Source organism: Zootoca vivipara, chromosome 12 (genome assembly GCF_963506605.1).
Source record: "Zootoca vivipara chromosome 12, rZooViv1.1, whole genome shotgun sequence".
NCBI lineage: Eukaryota > Metazoa > Chordata > Lepidosauria > Squamata > Lacertidae > Zootoca > Zootoca vivipara.
The window spans coordinates 39880314-39902556 of NC_083287.1; the positions used below are offsets into that span (position 1 = coordinate 39880314).

At 49.0% G+C, this 22243-nt stretch overlaps 1 protein-coding gene across 8 annotated transcripts in view; it reads right to left on the reverse strand.

The window, feature by feature from the left end:
- The window catches only part of MAP3K8 (mitogen-activated protein kinase kinase kinase 8), a 36310-nt gene that overhangs the window by 9447 nt on the left and 4620 nt on the right, over positions 1–22243 (reverse strand). For 2 of the 8 annotated variants that reach the window (XM_035129628.2, XM_035129627.2), the window contains exons 2-5: positions 13801–13889; positions 11307–11671; positions 8534–8698; positions 6968–7229 (exon numbers count right to left, since the gene is read on the reverse strand). In XM_035129628.2, coding sequence (XP_034985519.1) covers positions 6968–7229; positions 8534–8698; positions 11307–11671; positions 13801–13819 — 811 coding nt within the window. In that variant the 5' untranslated portion in view covers positions 13820–13889. The other 6 variants (XM_060280858.1, XM_060280857.1, XM_035129630.2 and 3 more) reach the window with 4 other exon arrangements.

The window sequence follows — 22243 nt, forward strand, 5'->3', positions numbered from 1 at the left end:
GTCGGTGACGACTGGAAGCCTAAGAACTCGGTGCTCTCCGAGCCCGTTGGTGTGAACACCTCCCCCCAGTCCTGCGAGCCCCCCCCTTCCGCCTGGGAGGACGGGAATCCCAAAAAGTCCGTGGCGTCAGAGCTGGTGGGGGTAAAAATGTTTTGCCAATCTGCTCCTTCCTCTGACTGGGTGGATCTTGGCGACACCCATACCTCATCCTCTGGTTCCTCAAACTCCGCTTCCCAGCGCCATGGTGAGCTGTTCTCCCGTGCCTCCTCCTCCTCCCCCTCCCTTTCCATGTGCCAGGGCTTGGGTCTGTGGGGAAAGAGGGCGTGAAATTCTTCCACCAAGAATTCCTCCTGTATCTGAGTGGCGGGAACCCATTCATTCTGGGACGGTGGAGCATCCTCCCATGCCATGAGGTACTCCAGGCCCCCCACCCCCCACCTTGAATCCAGGATGGCCGTGGCCTCATTGAGTTGCTCCCTGCTTTCCCTCTCCCCCCCTCCCTCGGGGGTTTGTTCGCTGTCTCGGAGCCTGCTGCTTTCCCTGTACGGCGACAGCAGCGATCTATGAAACACTGGATGCACCCTCATGTCCTCTGGCAGTGCCAGCCTGTATGCCACCGGGTTGACCTGTTGCGTGACCGTGAAGGGGCCCAGCCATTTGGGTGCCAGCTTTTTGCACCTCCCTCTGGTGGGAAGGCCCTCCGAGGACAACCACACCTTGTCCCCCACCCTGATGACCTCCCCTTGTCGCCTGTGGCGATCTGCCCCCTTTTTGTACGCTTCCTTGGCCCTCTCCAAGTGTTCTCTGAGCTGCTGGTGCACCGTCTCCAGTTCCTCTGCCCAATCCTCAGCCTGTGGGCCCTCCTCCTCCTCCTCCCTCTCCCTCTCTGGGAAAGATCTGAGGTCGCGCCCGTAATTGGCCTTAAAGGGCGACACCCCTGTGGAGACGTGCACTGCATTGTTGTAGGCAAATTCTGCTAGTGGCAAGCGATCCACCCAGTCCGTTTGCCGCTGGCTGACGTAGCATCTCAGGTACTGCTGCAGAATGGCGTTGACCCTCTCCGCTTGTCCGTTGGTCTGCGGGTGTCTAGCCGTCGACAAGCTGACCTCCACCTGCAGGAGGTTCATGAGCCGCCGCCAGAACCTGGAAACAAATTGGCGGCCACGATCCGAAATAACCCTTAAAGGTAATCCATGCAGTCTGAAAATGTGATCAACAAACAGTTTGGCTGTCTCTTCTGCCGAGACTGCCCTGGCACACGGTATAAAGTGACACATTTTGGACATGAGGTCCACCACCACCAACACTGCAGTCTTACCCCTGGACGAAGGCAGATCTGTGATGAAGTCCATGGACACCACTTCCCACGGCCTGTGTGGTGTGGCTAAGGGCTCCAGCAACCCTGGTGGCGCTGCTCTGACCACCTTCGCCCGCTGGCAGGTGGTACAGCCCCTTACATAGTCTCGAACATCTTCCCTCACCCCTGGCCACCAGAAGTGTCTCATGACTAGGTGAGTGGTCTTGTCCCTTCCAAAATGCCCCGCTGTAGGGTTGTCGTGCATCTGCTTGAGGACCGTACGTCGAAGCTGGGTGGTGGGTAGGTACAGCGCACCCTTGTAGAAAAGCAGCCCTCTGCGTTCTGCAAAGTCTTTTGCCTGCTCCCTCCCCCCTCTCAGTTCTCTGAAGATGCGGTTGGCAAATTCATCCGCTGCCGTCAGTGCTGTGAGTTCTGCCTCGCTCACCACTGCTGCTCCGCAGGACCATGCCGACGGGGGGAAAATGTGCCTTGGGGCTGGTGGCGCCTCCTCCTCCATGTACTCTGGCTTGCGGGAGAGGGCATCCGCCCTGACATTCTGCTCTCCTGGGATGTAGTGTATGGAGAAGTTGAAGTTCGAGAAGAACTCCGCCCACCGTATCTGCCGCTGGTTGAGCACCCTGGCAGTTCTCCAGAACTCCAGGTTCTTGTGGTCTGTGCACACCTGGATGGGGTGCTTGGCGCCCACCAGGAAGTGTCTCCAGTGCTGGAACGCCGCGTGGATCGCAAGAAGTTCCCGATCAAAAACTGTGTAGTTTCGCTCGGGCTGGGTCAACTTCCTGGAGAAGAAGGCACAGGGTCTCCACTCTCTGTTGGCGTCCAGTTGCAACAAAATGGCGCCCACCGCCTTATCAGAAGCATCTGTTTCAATGCGTAGGGGCGCGTCCTGAACCACGTGGAACAGGTTCTGGTCTGAGGCGAACACCCTCTTGAGGCTTTCGAACGCTGCTTGCGCCTCTGGTGTCCACCTGAACTTCTGCTTGCCTCTCAGGCAGTCAGTGATGGGAGCCGTAACTCGAGAGAAGTTCTTGATGAACTTCCTGTAGAAGTTGGCAAAGCCTAGTAGGCGTTGGGCATCTTTGCGCGTCCTGGGGCTGTGCCAGTCCAGGATGGTCTGCACCTTGTCCTTGTCCATTGCCAGCCCCTTGTCTGACAGCTTGTAGCCCAGGAAGTCCACCTCCTTGGTGTGAAACTTGCACTTCTCCAGCTTCACATACAGGTGGTTTTCCTTCAGGCGCTGTAACACCTCCCTGACGTCCTTCACGTGCTGCACTGGGTCGTTGGAGTAAATAAGGATGTCATCCAGAAAGACCAAGCATTTCCTGAAGAGTAGGGACCCCAGGACGTGGTGCATGAAGGCCTGGAAGCATGCTGAGCCCCCTTGCAACCCGAAGGGCATCACCAGATATTCAAAAGAGCCCAGAGGCGTGAACATCGTGGTTTTCCACTCATCGCCTTCCCGGATCCTGATCAAGTTGTACGCCCCCCTCAGGTCTAGCTTGGTGAAAATCTTGCCCCTGCGTGCCGCTGTCAGGAGATCATCCACTCTGGGCATGGGGAAAGCCACTGGCTCTGTCACCGAATTCAGCCGTCTAAAATCCACCACAAGACGGCGCTGTTGCGTGTCTTTCTTGTCCACCCAGAAGACCGGGCTGCCCCCTGCTGCCTTGCTTTCTCTGATGAACCCCCGCTTGAGGTTCTTGTCGATAAAAGCGCGCAGATCCTCCAGTTCCTGGTCTGACATGGCGTACAGCTTGGCTGGGGGTATAGTTGCCCCAGGCACCAGGTTGATCTGGCAGTCAAAAGGCCTGTGTGGGGGCAGGTGGTCGGACTCCGCTTCACTGAAGACCTCCTGCAGGTCCCAGTATGGTTTGGGTATCGCCTCACCCCCTTTGACGTGCATGGTGGCCACCGTGGCTATCGGAGGCCCCTCCCCTGGTTGGTGCTGCATGCAATGTTCCAGGCAAAAGTCCGATCCAAAAGTGATGCATCTCTGATGCCAACTTATGGAGGGGTCGTGGCGCGCCAGCCAGCTCATGCCCAAAACGATTGGGGGGTCTGAGATGGTGGTGACGTTGAATGCCAGTGTCTCTGAGTGCCTTCCAACCGTCATTCTCATGGGGGGGGGTTTGATGAGTGATGGCCCCTCCCAGCAGCTCTCTGCCGTCAATGGTTGCCACGTGCAGAGGAAAATCCAGCTGCAGAAGCTGGATCTGGTGCTCTTCTGCAAAGTTCCTCGAGAAGAAGTTCGCTGACGCCCCACTGTCAATTAAGGCGAGGACTGTCAGGGGATAGCCATTAGGGAGCGTGAGCGTCACTTCTAGAACCACTCCTGCTCTGGGAGGGGTGGGCTGGCTCCGCTCCTCTCTGTGCGGGTGGGTGGGCTGGGGCTGTTGTCTGCTGACTGTGCCTGGCTGCCGCCCCTTGTCTCCTGCAGCCAGGCTTTCCCGTTTCCCTGCTGTGGTGCTGCGTCAGTGGGGGAGGGCACAACCGTTCCCGCCTTTCCTTGCCACTCCCTGCGATGTGGGCAGTCTCTGACGAGATGCTGGGGGGAGTTGCAGAGAAAGCAATTCCCACCCCTTCCCTCCTTGCGTCTTGGCGCCGCTGGGGTTTGAAAAGCCCGCGCGCGCGCGCTATCAATCTGCATGGGTTCCTGGTCCTGACTGGCCCCAGGCGTGGCTTGAAAGGGTTGTTGAGGGAGTGGCTTCTCCTGCGACCGTGGGAACCAAGCCCGCTTTGCGCGCGTTGCTTGCTTGTCGCTCCATCTGGATTCCTGCCTCACCCCCACCGCCAGAGCCGCTTTGCTCAGTTGATCCATATTACTGGGCTTTGGACCTCTCGAGAGCTCATCCTTCACCTCCTCATGCAACCCCAAGTAAAACGCCGCTTGCATTGGGGCAGACTCCAGATCCCACCCCAATCTGTGCACCAGCATGGTGAATTTCGCCCAATACGCGCGAACTGTCATATTTCCTTGGCGTAAATTATGAAGTTCCTCCTTAGTCTGGTCCATATGACTATCGGACGAATACATCGTTTTCAAACCTTCTAGAAAGAGTTTGACATTCTTCATGCAAGGATTCCTTGTTGCAATTAACGGTCTTAGCCACTCCCTGGCCGCCCCTGTAAGGTGCTCCACAATAAACGCTACTCTGTGCTCATCATCAGGGAACTCATCGTGGTGCAGCTCAAGAGCATACACAATCTCAGTCTCAAAGCCCTGAAACTCCTTCGGGTCTCCATTGAACTTGCTTACTAGGGTCCCAGCTCTCCTTCCTGGCAGCACTTGGACTTGGGGTGCCCCTCCCGCCTTGTTTTTCTCTGCATCCAGCTTGTTTTGGAGGTCTACCGCCACCGCCCTTAAATGCTGCTCTTTTTCCTGGAGCTCTCTCACCTGTTCCGCAAGTTGTAGCCGGTCGTCCTGGACCTTCTTAGTCTCCTCTTTAGCTGCCTTCAATTCTCCCTGCGCCTGCAGCGACAGCTGTTGCAGTTCTAGCTGGGCTTGCTCAGCGATCTGCCGCCACTTCTCCGCCTCTGACACGCTCATCCCGGCAACTCCAAAGTAGCCCAAAAATGATTAGGAGGTTGCTGTCACAGTGGCCGGAGTGGACTACTTCAGAGTAACGACGCTACGCAGCTCTGCATTTTATTCTTTTATTGGTGCTGCGTATTTACAGTGCTCAAGTCATTGCTATTTACACGGAGCGATGTTGTCAGTCTGTTTCAGAACCTCCTAATGGCTTTTGGCGCGTCTTTCTCCAACACAAAAGCTTTGGCAGACCCATCCTCTTGCCCCTCCTCTTCCTGCGTAATTCTGGAGTTGGGGGGATGGGTCTTCCCCCCTTACTTGCCCCTTCCTGTCCCACCTGGGACCCTGGCTCCTCTACCTTGCCTGAGCCTCGGACACGACTTCCTGCTTCCCCACTGGAATCGGAACTCTCCCTGCTTTCCCCTTTGCTCGGGGACGGGCTTGAACTCAGGAGGGGAGGGACTTCGCGATATCCCCTGTCCCTCACACAAACAAACAAAGGTAAACAATTAGCCCAAAAACTTCTGCGGAATTTTTGGCTCCACTACCCTGGGGCTTGATCGATTGGCTTTATTTCTCTGCTGCTGGAGCCTGATGCTGTGTTCAATGGTTTTATACTTTCAAAGTGAATTTTGATGTCGTGCATTGTTATTGCAAATGGTTGTTGTTGCTAGCAGGCGGCATGCAAATACTATCAAGGAATCTGGAACATGTGTCTCCTGTTAAGAAATAAGTAATAAGGGTGCACATCTTCTAAAGAGGGAAAGTAGCAGTTCCCCACATATTAAGGCAGCAATCCTGTACATGGATTTCATGGGACTAGTTTCTGAACAGACATGCCCAGGACTGTGCAGTAAGGGCCACTTCCAATCTTGGCTTGACTGCCAAAGGTGCTCCAAGGACTGCAGTGGGTGACCTCGGAGGCATATTCTAGATCAGGGGGTCCCCAAACTACGGCCCCCGGGCCGGATGCGGCCCAATCGGCCTTCCAATCCGGCCCGCGACGACCCCCGCCGCCCGCTGCCCGCTCTCACGGCGCGCGGCGCAGCGACGATCTAAAAAATCGGCAAAAAATCGCCGAAAATCCTTTGTGCGCATGCGTATGGGCCTCTCCCGACCCGGAAGAGGTCATTTCTGGTGCACTTCCGGGTCAGGGGAGGCCCATACGCATGCGCACAAGCGACTTTCGGCGATTTTTTTCCCCGCCCGTGTGCGTGTGCGCATGCGCACGGGCGCGCACTCCCCCGCCCTCCGGCCCGCTGCGCGCGCACTCCCCTACCCTCCGGCCCGCCGCACGGTAAGTCTGGGGACCCCTGTTCTAGATATTCTGTTTACACAGGGGAAATTGCTCCTAAAATGCCATTACTGACCATCTGCCTCGTTCTGTATATCCTTCTTACTGAGGTTCATTGGAAGACTATTTATTATTCTACTTAGTAACAGATGTAAAACCTGCCTTCCTCGGAAGGATCCCTGGGCTTCATTTATGGTGGTTATTTTAGAAGGCTTGTGAACAGACTGTAGAAAGTCATCCTTATGCTTGTTTGGCTTTGGCGTGCTTTTTACAGCTGCGGCTTTTATTTCTTTATATTTCTAACATTCTGTCAAAGGACTCTCCCAGATCCGAATGAACAGAAATCATAGGCATAAACGTTTACTTAAGATAAGCATACAAATCTCACTGGCAACCTCCAGATAGGTCTTCCAAGGAACTTCCAGGATTATCTTGAGCCCCATTTATAAATCATGGGTGTTGCACATAAGGACAAGCTACCAGTATAATCCTGTGCTCGTTCAGGGGTTGCTGGACTACAACTCCCATCGTTCTTGACCACTGGCCAAATTTGCAGAGGCTGATGGGAGCTGGAGCCCAACCACATTCTGAGGGCCACCACTTCCAAATCAGGGATAGGCAAACTCAGCCCTCCAGATGTTTTGGGACTACAACTCCCATCATCCCTGGCCACTGGTCCTGTTAGCTAGGGATGATGGAAATTGTAGTCCCAAACATCTGGAGGGCCGGAGTTTGCCTATGCCTGTTCTAAATTGAAGGTTTCGAACACTACACAGTGCGACTGGTGTAAGGAGAAGGTGTAGCTGTTCAAAAGTGAATTATAACCTACGTTTTATATCTTGGTGTATAACTCTCTTCGAGTGAAGAAACTCAAGTCCCTTGAGGATATGCTTCGTCACCCAAATGATCTCGAATTCTCTTAGAGGCCCACAGCTTTCCACCTTCTCCAGGACAGAGCCTCCTTCTCCTGCCTCCATGAAGAGGTGGATTGTCTCGTCCCACAAGATGGCTCCATAAAGTTCAGCAATATTCTCATGGCGGAAGCAGGCCTGGATCTCAACGTCCGATGGCTTGAACTGTTCCACTGGGACCTAGGGGGCCAAAATGAACGCAAGAGTAAGTAAAGCAGGCAGAGCAAAGATCCACGGTTCATGAGCTGACACAAAGCACTTACTCTGATCCCACACCAGGGATGTGAAGTTCCCACATAATGCTCTGGAGATCATTGTCTCTATGCCCTGAGCTTACTATTACAAAGGGAAGGAAGGTGGTAAGGAATACAAAAGGCTCAGGAAACAGTGAACTACTTGAGGAAGGGCAAGGGAGTTGTCAAGGTTAGAAAGAGGGTTACTTTGCCGCTGTGTGGATGAGGTATGTTGAGCACCCCTAATGTCCAGCACCCACACCCTAGAGCCAGAATGGGACTTGCTTTGGAAATTTAATAATAATAATAATAATAATAATAATAATAATAATAATATCCCACCCATCTGAGTGGGTTTCCCCAGCCACTCTGGGCGGCTTTCAACAGAACATTAAAAGCACAATAAAAGGTGCTGGAGGAGACTCTTGAGAGTCCCATGGACTGCAAGAAGATCAAACCTATCCATTCTTAAGGAAATCAGCCCTGAGTGCTCACTGGAAGGACAGATCGTGAAGCTGAGGCTCCAATACTTTGGCCACCTCATGAGAAGAGAAGAATCCTTGGAAAAGACCTTGATGTTGGGAAAGATGGAGGGCACTAGGAGAAGAGGACGACAGAGGATGAGATGGTTGGACAGTGTTCTTGAAGCTACGAACATGAGTTTGACCAAACTGCGGGAGGCAGTGGAAGACAGGAGTGCCTGGCGTGCTATGGTCCATGGGGTCACGAAGAGTCGGACACGACTAAACAACTAAACAACAACAAAAGATCAAACATTGAAAACTTCCCTTAAAAGGGCTGTCTTCAGGTGTCATCTAAAAGTCTGATAGTTGTTTATTTCCTTGACATCTGATGGGAAGGGCGCCACTATAATTATCTTCACCATTTGTCACCAATTAATGCACATATCCCAAAGTGTAAGACAACAGGGCAAAGACCTTGCTTGCATTGAGCTCCATTCACATCTCAGAGTGCACCACGGTGCACCCTGGAGATATTGGGTGCTATCTACTCAGAGAAGACCCACTGAAATAAATAGGCCCCAAGTTAGCCACATTCATTTCAGTGGGTACAGAATCAGCACAGGCTACAGCCCACTACATCTGGACAGATATTTCCTCCATCATAAAAGTAACAATACCCCTCTTCCCCTGCTTATCATTACATTAACTGAACGGCAGAATGTCCATCTAACAGCGGTACGGACCCAACACATAACAGACCCTCGGAAAGGGAACCCTAGGAACATACCAGTTTGCAAGCCATGCGCTTTTTGGTTTCTGTATCTTGTGCCAAGTAGACTTTCCCGAAAGCTCCCCGTGGAATGAAGTCAGTCCCGATATTTCTATAGGTTAGCTTCCATGGAAACAGGAGCACATCGGAGTCAATTTGATAGCGTCCATTTTTCGGACTGATCTACAGAAAAAATAGTAAGATGAGGGGAAATTAAAGGAGGCTAATTTTTTTTCATGAGAAACTCACCAAAGAAAGATAGGTCTGGTTTTTGGAGATATGTATTACCCTCCCAGAATCAGATTGACTGATCCCACCTTGTCCAATGCCATCTGTTCTTGCCATGGTTCTCCAGTCTCACTGTCCCTGCACACACAACACTTCACAAGATCTTTTAAATGGAAGTTGCCTGGCGTTGAACCTGGGACCTTCTGTGTGCCAAGCATAGAATTATAGAAGAGTTGGAAGGGATCCCCAAGGGTCATCTAGTCCACCCCCCTCGAGTGATCAGCCTTCACATTCTGGGAACCTAACTTTGCCTGATTTCTTCTTCGCAGTACAAAGAAGCCTTGTGGCATAAAGGAAGGAGCAGCCTTTATGTGGACCAATCAAATGGGAACAGCATGTGAAGTATTCAGTTCGCTCTGGAAATATTTATAATTCCAGTGAGCGATTGGCCTCCCATAAAGACTCAGCTGCACCTTATTGTCTGGCAACAACAACCTGGCTGAGGGATTTGCGTAATGAGTCCATCTGCTGGTTTGTTTGTTCGTTCCTGGAACCTGCCCTCCTCTTGCTCCACAAAGCTGTGGGTTTGGTTAGAGAAGGTAAGCAAACAGTTTTTGACACTTCCTACCCTCAAAGGCAGGTACAGGGGAGGGGGAAAGAAGCACTTTCCCGAAATATTCAAGAAGATAAGCAGAGAGATATGAAGCCTCATGACATCATGCGGGTTTGAATGGTACTTTGAAACCACAAGCACAGCTAGCTGGCAAAAGCGCTACGTTTGCAAGGTTCTCAAACAGCGAAAGGCGAGAGTTTGAGCTACTCACAATTAAAAGTAGGGCTGCGATGTTTAGTCAGCTGTTTTTTTTAGATCAGAGGTGGGGACGCTTTTTGAGCCTGAGGCCACATTCCTTTCTTGGGGGCCTGGGGGGGGGCAGAGCCAAGAGGCCAAAGTGGGCAAAGCAAGGGATATACCCGAAGGAGCGTCTCCACCCCCATTGTTCTGCCTGGACACTGAGGTCCAGCGGCGAGGGCCTTCTGGTGGTTCCCTCACTGCGAGAAGTGAGGTTACAGGGAACCAGGCAGAGGGCCTTCTCGGTAGTGGCGCCTGCCCTGTGGGATGCCCTCCCACTAGATGTCAAGGAAATAAACAATTATCCGACTTTTAGAAGACATCTGAAGGCAGTCCTGTTTAGGGAAGTTTTTAATGTTTGATGATTTATTCTTTTTTTTTATGTTCTGTTGAAAGCCACCCAGAGTGGCTATGGAAACCCAGCCAGATGGGCAGGGTAGAAATAAATAATAACAACAACAACAACAACAACAACAACAACAACAACAATTAAAAATTTACCCATTTGCCTTGGGCTAGCTTCTGCACACATGCAAATATCACCATCCTCTATCCAGGCAACCAAGATTAATCCAGGCAACCAAGATTAATTAATCAATTGATCACATCATATTCAAACCGCAATATGCATTTTAAAGCCAAGCTGCTTGCAGGATCTAACACAGGGGCCTTAGCACCTTAGCTCTGCTGCAGCAGCTGCCTTCTGCACAGCATTTATGTCTCCCAGCCCCTCCACACTATGCAACTTCAAGAGCCATGATACTGTCATTGCATCAGGATACCCTCCCACCCCCTTGGGTGGGCAGGCTTGGTTCAGGAGTGTCAGAGCTGTTGACATAAAGCCACACCTCCATGAATGGGTGTAAGGAAGGCAATAAAAGAAATCCAAAACAGTTGGGAAGACCCATCCAGTTCTATCTGACTGCCCAAGCTCAGAGCAATGTTCTTTCAGTTGTTTTATAAGACTTCCTCTCTGTTACAGGATTAAGATACAGGTATACAATTGGAAAATATTGTCAATTTCTATTGCAGCTTGAAGCATAAAACAGATCGGGGGATATTTGTCCCCCCAATCCAGTCCATCTCATGGAGGGGAGTGCGATCGCACCTGTTCTCCCTACCACACACTTGGTGCATGGGCTCTATCCCCAGGTAGGGCTGTAAGTTTGTACGCAGCTTGCACATGTAAAAAATCAAAACCGTGTGGTCCATTTCCTCAAAAGAATCCAGTAACTGACAAAGTTTGGGGAAGAGCTGTAGCTTCTGTACATGCTTTGCAGACAAAAGCCCTGAGTCCTGTCTGAAACCTGCTGCTAGATGAACAAATGATCTGACTCTGTATCAAGGAGCTTCCTGTGATTTTAGTCTCTGCGTGTTGCATTTTGTGCATCTAGGTCATCCAATCCACAAGCCGGAGTCTATCTTGGAGACCCTAACTTTAAGCCCATTTTTTACCAGCAAGTCCCACGGCCTTCAACAGCAACTGGAGGATGAGAGGAGCCTGCTGGATCAGGCCCAGCTAGTCCAGCATCCTGTCCCCACAGTGGCCAACCAGACACACTCGTTTCCTTCTTTGGGGCTTCCCATAAGCAACAGCATCCTCCCCATTTGTGATTCCCAGCAACTGCTAACAAGAGGCTTACTGCCTCTGAATCAAGTGCAGGCCAAGTGCGTTCACAACGGCAGATTGGCCTTTCAAAGAAAAGAACATACCATATTTAATATGATTCCAGACTCTTGTCTCCTGGGCCGGCAAAACTGCTTGGCAGTGTTGGATACTTGGTTTGCAAAAGCCAGCAAGTCTTCCACGGTCCCGTACTTGACGGACGACAACGCCGAAACTTCCCTTCCGCTGAACAGCAAGGATTCAGCACGCTCCTCATTCTTGTTTGTCTCCGGACACAGGGCAAGGAGGCTGTCATCGTAAACGGCAAGGTCTCCATTTGGGTAAAGGTCCTCCATGATGTCGATCACTTCAGACATATTTAAGTCTGTTAGCAATAAATCAATCTCCTGCTTATGGTCACTGTCGGTGCTCATATACTCCATCACGGTTTTCCCTCTTCCCCTTATTCTACCTGCAAATGGCAAACCACACAGAGCAGAATAAGATTTCACAGTTAGCTAAAGACAAAAGCAAAATGATTTCAACTTAGGAAGTTATTGGGCATCTGCTGTTAGAACACGCATATCTTAACACTGAAGGGGGGGAAAGAAGCCTATGGAGCCTGCATACTTTAGGCCACAACCTTGCGTAGTTAAACAGGCATAAGGCCGGGATCCTATATATACTTAGGTCACATCCATGCTGCACATGTCACACAGATTTAAAGCACATGGTTTCTCCCAATGAATTATGGGAACTGTAGTTTATTCCTCATAGAGCTACAGCACCCAATGGCCTTGACAAGTTACCGCTCCCAGGATTCTCTGCGGAAAGCCACATGTTTTATACGTGCTTAGAATGTATGGAGCGGCTGTGACCTTACTAGGAAGCAAGTTCATTGAACTCAGCAAGGCCTACTTTCAAAGAAACGTGTATAGAATCAGGTTGCAAGCCCCATTTAAAGCAACTGGGGAAGCTGGCAGGTGGCCATAAGGGATTCTTACAATGGGCCAAGGTTGCACGTTTTTAAGTCCCACCGGACTTGCATGTTAACTTTGTATCAAGCTGCTGCTGAAATCAATAGGACTTAACATGGTCTTTTTCAGAGGATGTTCAAAGGGGGATTTAACTGACAGCTATTCCAATACTGCTGCAAGGATGGGGAATCTGTGGCCCTCCAGATTGCCTGACCATTGCCCATCATCCCTGACCACTGGCTATGCTGTTGGGGTTTCGACTCCAACAACATCTGAAGGCCACAGGGCCCTTTTGGACTAATGTGATGGGAAGGCCGTGCTCTCCGACACAACAGATTGGAAGGGAGCGAAGGATCCAAGCCTGCAGCAGGGACTGCAATGTGCTTGGGTCAGTGGAGTTGAGGTGCACACTTTGCTAACCAAGCTTACAAGTACAGGGGAGGAGGGATATCACTGTGTGCTTCAAGGCTGGGGAGCCTGTAGGCTGCCAGAGGTTGCTGGACTTCCAACTCCCATCAGCCTCAGGAAGTCTGGCCAATGGTCAAGAGAGTTCCCTATCTCTGGTGTAATTCAGGACAGCACGGATGGCCCCTGCTGTGGGGCTCTCCCTTCAGCTGCCCTCCTCCTCCTTCTGCAAGAGAAGTCATACCTTCTGCTGCAGCCGCCTGCTGGAGGAAACTGCCCTGCCCTTTTCCCCACCCCTGCACCGCCTCGAAAAGGTGACTTTGGCCACCAGTATATGTACTGGAGAGGAGTGTGTGGGCTGCCTGTGACAGTGGCTGCTCAAGTTTAGCAGCAGAGGGGGCGGGGGAGAAATCTACCAGGGAAATGCTGCAGGCTGGGGCAGCCCCATGCCACCTCCTTCACTCATTGGTTGAAACCTGCCTAGATCCCATCCCATCCCCACCCCTTTCCCCCTTTCTGCTTTTTTAAAATGCATTTGGTGAGAGGAGCACTCATCCAGCAAAGAAATTGATGAAGGCAATGCATAAGAATTACACAGGCTGTGTGGCAGGTGTGGTTCATCACGTCACAGGAACTAGCCAATGAGTGCCCATGCCATCACATTCCAGGTGCTGCAATCCAAGCACCACAGCCATATTAGCTATGTCCGTGATATCTGGTGGAAGCATAACGATTTCCCAGTTTAAAAGAAAACAAGAGAGCGAGAGATTCTGCTTCGGGCTGAGATCATGCAATATCCCATCAGCAGAAGTGCTACCATTTGGAATCTGAGAGGTATCACAATCCTTCCTATGCATTGCAAGGAAACCCAGGCTGGAGCTCGCTCTGGATTGTGTCCCTAGCTGTGACCAAAGTCATGTTCCCCACCAGGACAATCAAAGAATGTGCTGCAATGGCTGGAACAGGATAATCATTATGCAATTTGTCTTTCTAAATTTTTTGCATTCCAGCAATATGTGGTGCAACATTTAAAAAGGGGGTGGGTGGGAACCCTGCAAGACTCCACATTACAGGAAGCTACCAAAAACATTCTGCAACTATACAGTGATCAGTTGAAATGGCACCCCTCCCATTGTTTTGCTTCCAGCTTGTTGCTGTTTTGTTTTCTACGTGATTCTTGACATAAGTTTCAGTAAGAGGATTGGGGAGGGGAACTTACAGGAATCCAAAACTGACATGCCAACTAAAAGCACTTTCCAGTCCACAATCAGAAGGAACCTTCCTATTCACAACACACTCCTTAAAAACCTGGAAAAACAAGGATTGCATTATTTTAGACCATCAGGTGACTGGAAATTCCCCAACACATAACATATCGCCATAGACATTGGTAAGAAGGAAACTGGGACTTGAGCAATTTTTTGGCTTCGGAAGCATATTTATCCTCCGGTGTTTTTATTAAAAAGCACAAGTCAAGCCAGACTACGTTTTAGCACCTTTTGCACAGAGGCAAAGAGGAACGTATCCCCTTTATTTTTGTTTAGGCAACACAGAACTTCTAAGGAACAGCACACACCACTGGAGAAGAGCCTCATTCTCATGAGATGATTTGGCCCTGAACTCATAGGAAGAAACAGAGAAGTCCTGAGAAAAAAAAGAGGGGGTTTCCTGTCTGAAAGATGACACATGCTAAGTTTTGTGGAAGAATAGGTTGTTAACAGCTACTAGCCACAATGAGGGCTGAGTGATATCTGATTTGCAACTTTGCTGCAGTATAGCACCAGCCAAACATCGTGATATACTGATATATCACCATAAGGATGGAGCTATGTAGAGACACTGTCGGGCTTCACGATTTGTCCCACATTGTGATTTTTGCATAACACACACACACACACAGACACACACACACACACGTCATGATTGCAATACACTGCCCAGCCAAAAATTATGAAACCAATATCATGATATGGACTTTCTATCGGTTTTGGACGATAGATGGCACAGTCCTAACACACATCATAATTTGCAATATATTGCCAAGTCAAAAACGATGAAACTGTTATCACGATATGGACTTCAAACCGGTTTTGGACCATATATCAATATATTGCCCAATGACTATGTTCTACCTCCCATGTAAGATGCACTGTGGCTCTGAATACCAGCTGCTGCAGATCACAGGTTAGCAGAGTACAGTTGCACCCATGTCCAGCTTGCAGGCTTCCCACAGGCTTCTGATTAGCCATGAACATAAGAATGTAAGATGAGTCTGCTGGATCAGGCCAATCGCCCATCTAGTCCAGAATCCTGTTCTCGCCGTGACCAACCAGATACCTGTGGAAACTCTCAAGCAGGACTCAAACATCAAAGCCCTCTCCCCTCCTGTGGTTTCCAGCAAATGGTATTCAGAAGCCTTGCTTTCTCTGACCACCTAGTAGCAATTGTGAGAACAGGATGCAGCTGGACTTAACGGGCCACTGGCCTGACCCAGTAGGTTTGCTATATTTTCTCATGCTTTTAAGATGATCGGACCACCTCAGACTTTCAGACAAGACTGGAGATGGACCATTCTTTGAAAGCGATCTAAATTTCACCCTTTCTACCCATCAAATACAATGCAAGAAATATGCCTACCTTTCTTCTAAATGAAGACAAGTGCCTCTTGACTCACCCGGCTTGCTGAACACAAGCCGCTAGTGTCTACATATGACAAGAAGGAAGAACCGGACAGTGACACAGAGAGAAGAGAGAGAGAGAGAGAGATCAATTAACTCCTCCCAAGGTTGGACAGGTGACACCTGATCTGCTGCAGCCTAGTTATCTTCCTTGGCCAAGATCCTTATCTTCATCCTTCTCAGAACATAGCTGTAGAAGCCTTCTGGCAAATGTTTTCAAACAAGGTACGTGGAAAACAAACCCATTGGGATCTATGTCAAAGGACCAGGTCAGGTGGCTGCGGACCTTGCAGCACCTTTGAAAAAAGGATCAGGGCCATCTGAGGATTGCAATCCTCCAGTATGAAATTAAAGGAAAGGAGAAGAGGAAGGACTGAACATAATATGAAATGGGGAATGGGAGAGCCACTCACTAGCTGAAAAGTGTGATTTGTTCCATCTTATATTATTTTGAAACAGACCAGGAGATAGGATAGTTTCATCTTTTTACCAGAAACAGCCAGAAGTGCCCCTATCTTATCTTAATGTTGTTGCTCTTTTTAGATTGCCAGGGCCAACATCTCCTAAGTTTCCTGCTGCCTACACTCAAATGGCTGTACTGTGAGGCTTATCGATGTTCTTTTAAAAGGATATAATTGTTTCCATGATGGTATAGGAAAGCAGATTGAGCTCCTGCACAGGGGATTCTTCCACAGCAATGCTTTCCAATTCAGTAAATAGATGCCTCCCTTTACCCCTGTCCCCAGCAGTTGCTTCCACCCACTATTCCAAGGATGGGAAGCCCGGGGTTTTTCACTTTGGATCACTGGTCCTGGGAGCGAAGTTTCACACTGGCAGACTAAATCTCTAGCGCAGCATGGGAGGGGAAAAGCATCTGGCCAGCAGGCCAGATTGTTATCTCCCCCACCCGTCAAGGTTTAACAGGTGAACCAGCAGCCACCCACCTGCCAATCACCTGACATCACAATGACATCAGCTGTCCTTTTTTGCCCTTCCAAAGCACTGTGCAAAGCAGGGCGCTGAAAGGGGCTTCTGAAGACCCGACAGTCAGCTGACTTTCTTTCAAAGCGGTATCTCTTAGGCAACACTTTGCTGGTCACCAGGTTGGTGGGGCTTGCAAACCCCCTTTCAGCAGAGCCAGGTTTTTACCTGCCCCGCATTTGACGCCCTAGCTGACTTCAAGTGCATTCATCAAGTTGGCCTTTTTAATACAAAACCTTCAGCACTATAGTATTTAGGGCATATATGCCCTGTCCTCTGAAAAAGAAAAAAAATATGTATTCCTAACAAGCAGAAAAAGCTCAGAAATCCCTCAATTCCGAAAGAAACTCTCACAAAATGATACATCTGACCATTTGACACTCTTCCTTATAGCCAAGAGATCTACAATTGCTGCAGACTTTGTGCGGCAATTGGACTACAACTTCCATCGGCCCCAACAAATGTAGCCAACCATCAGCAATGATGGGAACTGTAGTCCACAATATCTGGAGGGCACCACACTGCATACCCCTGATCTTCAGCAGTGCAAAACAGCAACTCAAGCGCTTGACTAACATACGCTCCTGACACAGGTTCCCACAATCAGTGTTAGCATAAAGCAGGCATCCCCAAACTGCGGCCCTCCAGATGTTTTGGCCTACAACTCCCATGATCCCTAGCTAAGAGGACCAGTGGTCAGGGATGATGGGAATTGTAGTCCAAAACATCTGGAGGGCCAAAGTTTGGGGATGCCTGGCATAAAGGTTCCCTACACATCTCCATCCATAGAGAAGGTTCTAGCACTGCAAACAGTACTTAGGATGGAGCCACCCAAATGATTCCCCCCCCAAAAAAACCCCCAGCCGATTATGCAGAGCACAGTGTTCAGGTAGAACAACATCACAAGAAGAGTTCGACCTTTATCAGAATCACATGCCCACACAACTCTGGGAAACGTGAGTTTTGGGGCTTGCCAAAAATTTTATTGGCATATACTATTATGCCTGGATTGCCTAAAACAACAATACAATGAATCATATAACAGTGGATACGAAAGTTGCATGAATTTGCCCCTTTGTTCTATTCACGCATTAAACCAGCTCTGGAAGATCTGGAATACTCTGCATTGCAGATTCGGCAATTTCAGATCAACAACCTGTGGTGACACAGGCAGTGAAACCTGGCATGGTGGACCACGCCCCTCTCATCAAAAGGTGACCTAAAACAGCCATCACCTTTGAGTGAATTAGATACTCCACCCTGTCTTCAAGAAAGAACCCCTAAATATCCCAAACACCGTTTCCCTTTATCTTCATAGGGTGATAATTAATGGACTCTTTGAACACACACATACACGCCTGTGGTTCCTGAGCTACTTAGCCTCACTGCACCAAAGTAATAAAAAATTAAAAAATAGTCCAGTAGCACCTCAGAGACCAACTAAGTTTGTTCTAGGTATAAGCTTTCATGTGCATGCACACTTCTTCAGATGCACATGAAATCTTATACCTAGATCAAATTTAGTTGGTCTCTAAGGTGCTACTGAACTATTTTTTAATTTTTAATTTCGACTGCGTCAGACCAACACGGCTACCTACCTGAATGCACAAAACTACAACTCCCAGAATTCCCAGAGGAAAGGGAATGACTAGGTAAAGCAGTTTAAGGCAACAAAGTCGCACAAGGGTAGGGAACCCGTGACCATCCAGGTGTTGCTGGACTCCAACTCCCATCAGCCCCGGCTAGCACAGCAAATGGTCAGGGATGATGGGAATTGAAGTCTAGCAACATCTGGGGAGCTCCTGATTCTCCCACCTTCCAGTGTACATACCCTTTCAAGTCACTTTTGCTTTCTATCTAGGCTGTATCAGGACTGCATTTTAAATTTTCTCGGTGGGGAAAGGCCTGTGGCTGTTGTTTCCCATTCCTAGCAGTGATGATGGTCCCACACAGATTCTGAAGCAACACCACTAAAGAAATTCACAAGGCAACCTTTCTGAGTATGCGCGTGGCACATTTTCCAGGAAAGGAGCTTTGCCAGGACATAGGGAGGAGGCCGGAGAGATTATTCCAGGCAACCTGCAGCACAGCTGACCCTTTGGGCCTCTTGCACAACAAAGTACAGACAAAGTGCTAAGTCCCCTGGAAGGACACTAGCTTGGGGAAGCCACTTGTTGGGATTGGCTAAGAAGACCTTGCCCAAGTGCTACACTGGGATTGCTCCCCACCTGATGGGTTGGAAACGTTGCAGGTTCCACTAAGGTGGCATTCCAGATAACTCTGCCTCGGAGTAGCTGACCAGCAAAGCTATTAAGAGCTGACCAGCAAAGCTATTAAGAGGAGGCGTAAGCAAGCATTCCTTTATCTGGGACAAGGACACTTGCCTGTGTCCCCATTGGGCAGCAACATGACCTAGTTTTGAGGCGGGCCTGTTCCCTTTCCCCCGCTTACTACATTTCTCTCCACAAATCTGATTCATGCAACGTGCTGCTATCAGGTAAACAAAACAGACTGCAGGTGAGTCAGGTCGGGAGCATCCAGACAGACATGACATTGGGAACTGCGGTTGGCAGCATATTTTCACCCTCTCCACCCCAAAGGCAAAGGCAGTGGCTTTCAGGGGATGCCAATCATGTTTCCAAGCTGAGCATGTGAATGAAGGCGGAAGATGTTGGCCCACCTTGCCTAGCACTGCCCCTCGCAGCTCTCAAAACCCCCAAACTTGGAGAGCCAATATAGTATTGATGGACTACAAGAACTATCAGTCCCAATGCTCAGGGATGATGGGAGTTGTAGTCCAGCAACATCTGAAGGGTGAACTTCGCTTTGGCTCCTCCTGACAGGGGCCTCTTTCCCAGCTCCGAGCTCCTTTTAAGCGGAGATCCCAGGGACCTTCTGCACACAAAGCGTGTGTCCTATCACTGAGCTCTCCTCAAAGGGCAGAGGCACCAAGCCTAGACGCCATTGAGAGGGAGTAGAGAAATCCCGGGTGAAATTTCCTCAGGGTGACCCAATGAAATCAAGAAGGCTCCCTTTCACTTTCGTGTTCACTCAGGAGAACCACTGCTTCTGCTCACGGCTGCCCCTTCGCTTGAGATGATGCAACATCTCGCACGCCGGGAGAGCCCAGCCAGTAACAATGAAAAGTAGAAAAAGGAACTATGGCAACTTCTGCATACTACTTTTTTTCGTGCTCAACAACAAGCGCGAATCGCATTTCTTTTGCTTGCTATTCTCCATCCAAAGTGTTAACATACAAACAACGGGTTGGTTTTAGTGATGGCTAACTGAAACCCCACTGACTTCAAGGGGTCTTCTCTAAGTATAAGCATGTTTGAATTTAACCCAATATTGGCATCTTCTTTCAAAACACCAAAGTCAGGAATGGCCAGAATATGTTACTGTTGTTATTATAATCGTCACGTTTATATCCCACCTCCAAAGGAGCTCATGGTGGTATAAATGGTTTTTCCTGCTCTCTATTTTATCTTCACAACAGCCCTCTGAGGTAAGTTAGGCTGAGAGGCAGTGACTGGCCAAAGGTCCAGCACACTAACCGCTATACCACACTGTTATGAAACACAGCTCCCAAAATTCCTGACAATGGTTGACCATGTTTGCAGGGGCTGATGGGAGTTTTATTCCAAACATTCTCTTTCTTCCTCCAGGCCTTCCTTCCTTTCCCACAAAACCTCTAGCTTAACCCTTTAGTTCTCACCTGTCATCTCTCCCACTATTGAAATACCGCAGCCTCCTCAGGGCAGGAAAACGTTCCTTTTTGCTTACAATATTAGCATATGTCAATGGCATCATCACCAAGCTCATAGGGTCGGATCAAGACTTAAGTTAGCTGCATGTACTTTGAGGCCTGTTGATTTCAGTGGGAGCTAAGTTAAGCCATAACTAATGTATCCCACTGATTTCAAGTTAAACTCATTTAACCTGGCTCCAACCGTTCAGCAAATGGTACCAAACTGACAGTATAATGATCCACTGGCATGTTTGATGTAGCAATGGGCAATTGGGAAACACTACTCCTACTCTGGGTTGACCCACTGACATCTATGGACATTGCTAACTTGTTCTTGTTGTCGTCATCTTTAAGTCGTTTAGTCCGACTCTTCGTGACCCCATGGACCACCAGAGCACGCCAGGCACTCCTGTCTTCCACTGCCTCCCGCAGTTTGGTCAAACTCATGTTCGTAGCTTAGAGAACACTGTCCAACCATCTCGTCCTCTGTCGTCCCCTTGTGCCCTCCATCTTTCCCAACATCAGGGTCTTTTCCAGGGAGTCTTCTCTTCTCATGAGGTGGCCAAAGTTTTGGAGCCTCAGCTTCAGGATCTGTCCTTCCAGTGAGCACTCAGGGCTGATTTCCTTCAGAATGGATAGGTTTGATCTTCTTGCAGTCCATGGGACTCTCAAGAGTTTCCTCCAGCACCGTAATTGCTAACTTAGGCTTCATCCTTTCAGTGGATCTACTCTGAGTAGGACTAGCACTGAATAACACCCAAGGCATTGCACTTCTAAGATAAGTTTCAATGGTTTAAGCCAAGGCGTTAAGACAAAGGGATTTGGGTACAGGAGCTGCAGGAAAATGTCCTGACACAATAACCTGCATGGATAAAGACCTATCTCAATAACACAACCTGAGCAGCTGCTACTTTTAAAATCACAAATACTTTCTATGTTCACTAGCCTCAGATATATTGAAAGTGTTTCCCTTTTTTTGCAATGGGATGGAGACTCATTCAGCTGCCAAATACCTTTTTTTTGCATTTAAAAATGCAATAACTGATCTCTTTTTTTAAAAAAAACTATTTTATATAGACAAACACACTCCATTTTACAGGTACATACATACTGATTTACTAGGGACTATTTGTGCAGGGTTTGTATAAAAGCTTTGAACACTGACCCCAAACAAATTTAACAGTACTTAGCAGTACTTTCTCTAGACAAGAGTATCCAAAACTCTTCATGCATACCATTCCTTACAACAATGCTATAAGGCAGATCAGCCTTATTATTCCCATAGCTGTGATGGGAGGGTCTGAGGCTGCCTGCCAGAGGCTTACTGCCAGAAGGGAGCTTTGAATGGGGACTTCCCAAACACACTCACATTCATTTCCTGCAGGGATGAATGAAATCACAGCTGAGATCCCCTTGTACTACCAGTAGCACTGTGAATATCTGATGGGCTGTCAATGCAAAAGACTGAAGAGGCATTTGTAATGCAAGTTTGCCTTCTGGCCAAGACAGTTTCCAGAATCCAGATTCACATTTACCAATTAAAAGCCACTGGAAGCTGCAACCCCATGCACATCTGCTTAGAAGCAAGCCCCACTGAGCTCAATACACCCAGATATAAGGTGCACAGAATTACAGCCTGGTTAACTTAAGGTCAGGAACCTCATTATCTCCAAAGGTAAATTATCTGAAAATAATGTCGCTGGAATGGGGCTGTGGCACTCTGGGTAAAAGGAATTAGCCTTACACAGAAGTGAGCCCCACTGAGTTCAATAGGGCTTGTTCCCAGGTTAAGTGTGTCCAGGATTGCAACCCAAGTCTATACAGTATAAGATTTTAAAGCACCACAGCACTTGGGAATGGGATGTTGTCATTATAAGTTCAAGTCCTTAACAAAGACGCCCTCTTAATGAAGACTTAAGGAAGAGGGATCACCCCAATGCTATTCGACATGATACCCCGCGGACAAGTCACTCTCAGCCTCAGTTTCCCAGCTGTAAAAAGGGAAGAGAAAGTGCCCCTTCTTCCTATCACCACGCAGCTGCTGCGGAAGTTTAAACTGCAGGTTCCTTTTCATATTAAAACTGAACGGGAGATGTCTATAAAGCACTATATATCTCGCCATATATCAGAAGCTCAGGGCGGGCAACAGGTTAATTTAATTTCAATATGGAAAATTCGGGGCGAGGGGAAAAACCTTTCAGCAAAAGTGGGGAGCAGCAGCCGTCGTTCTTCGGATGGGTCGCCCCGATGCT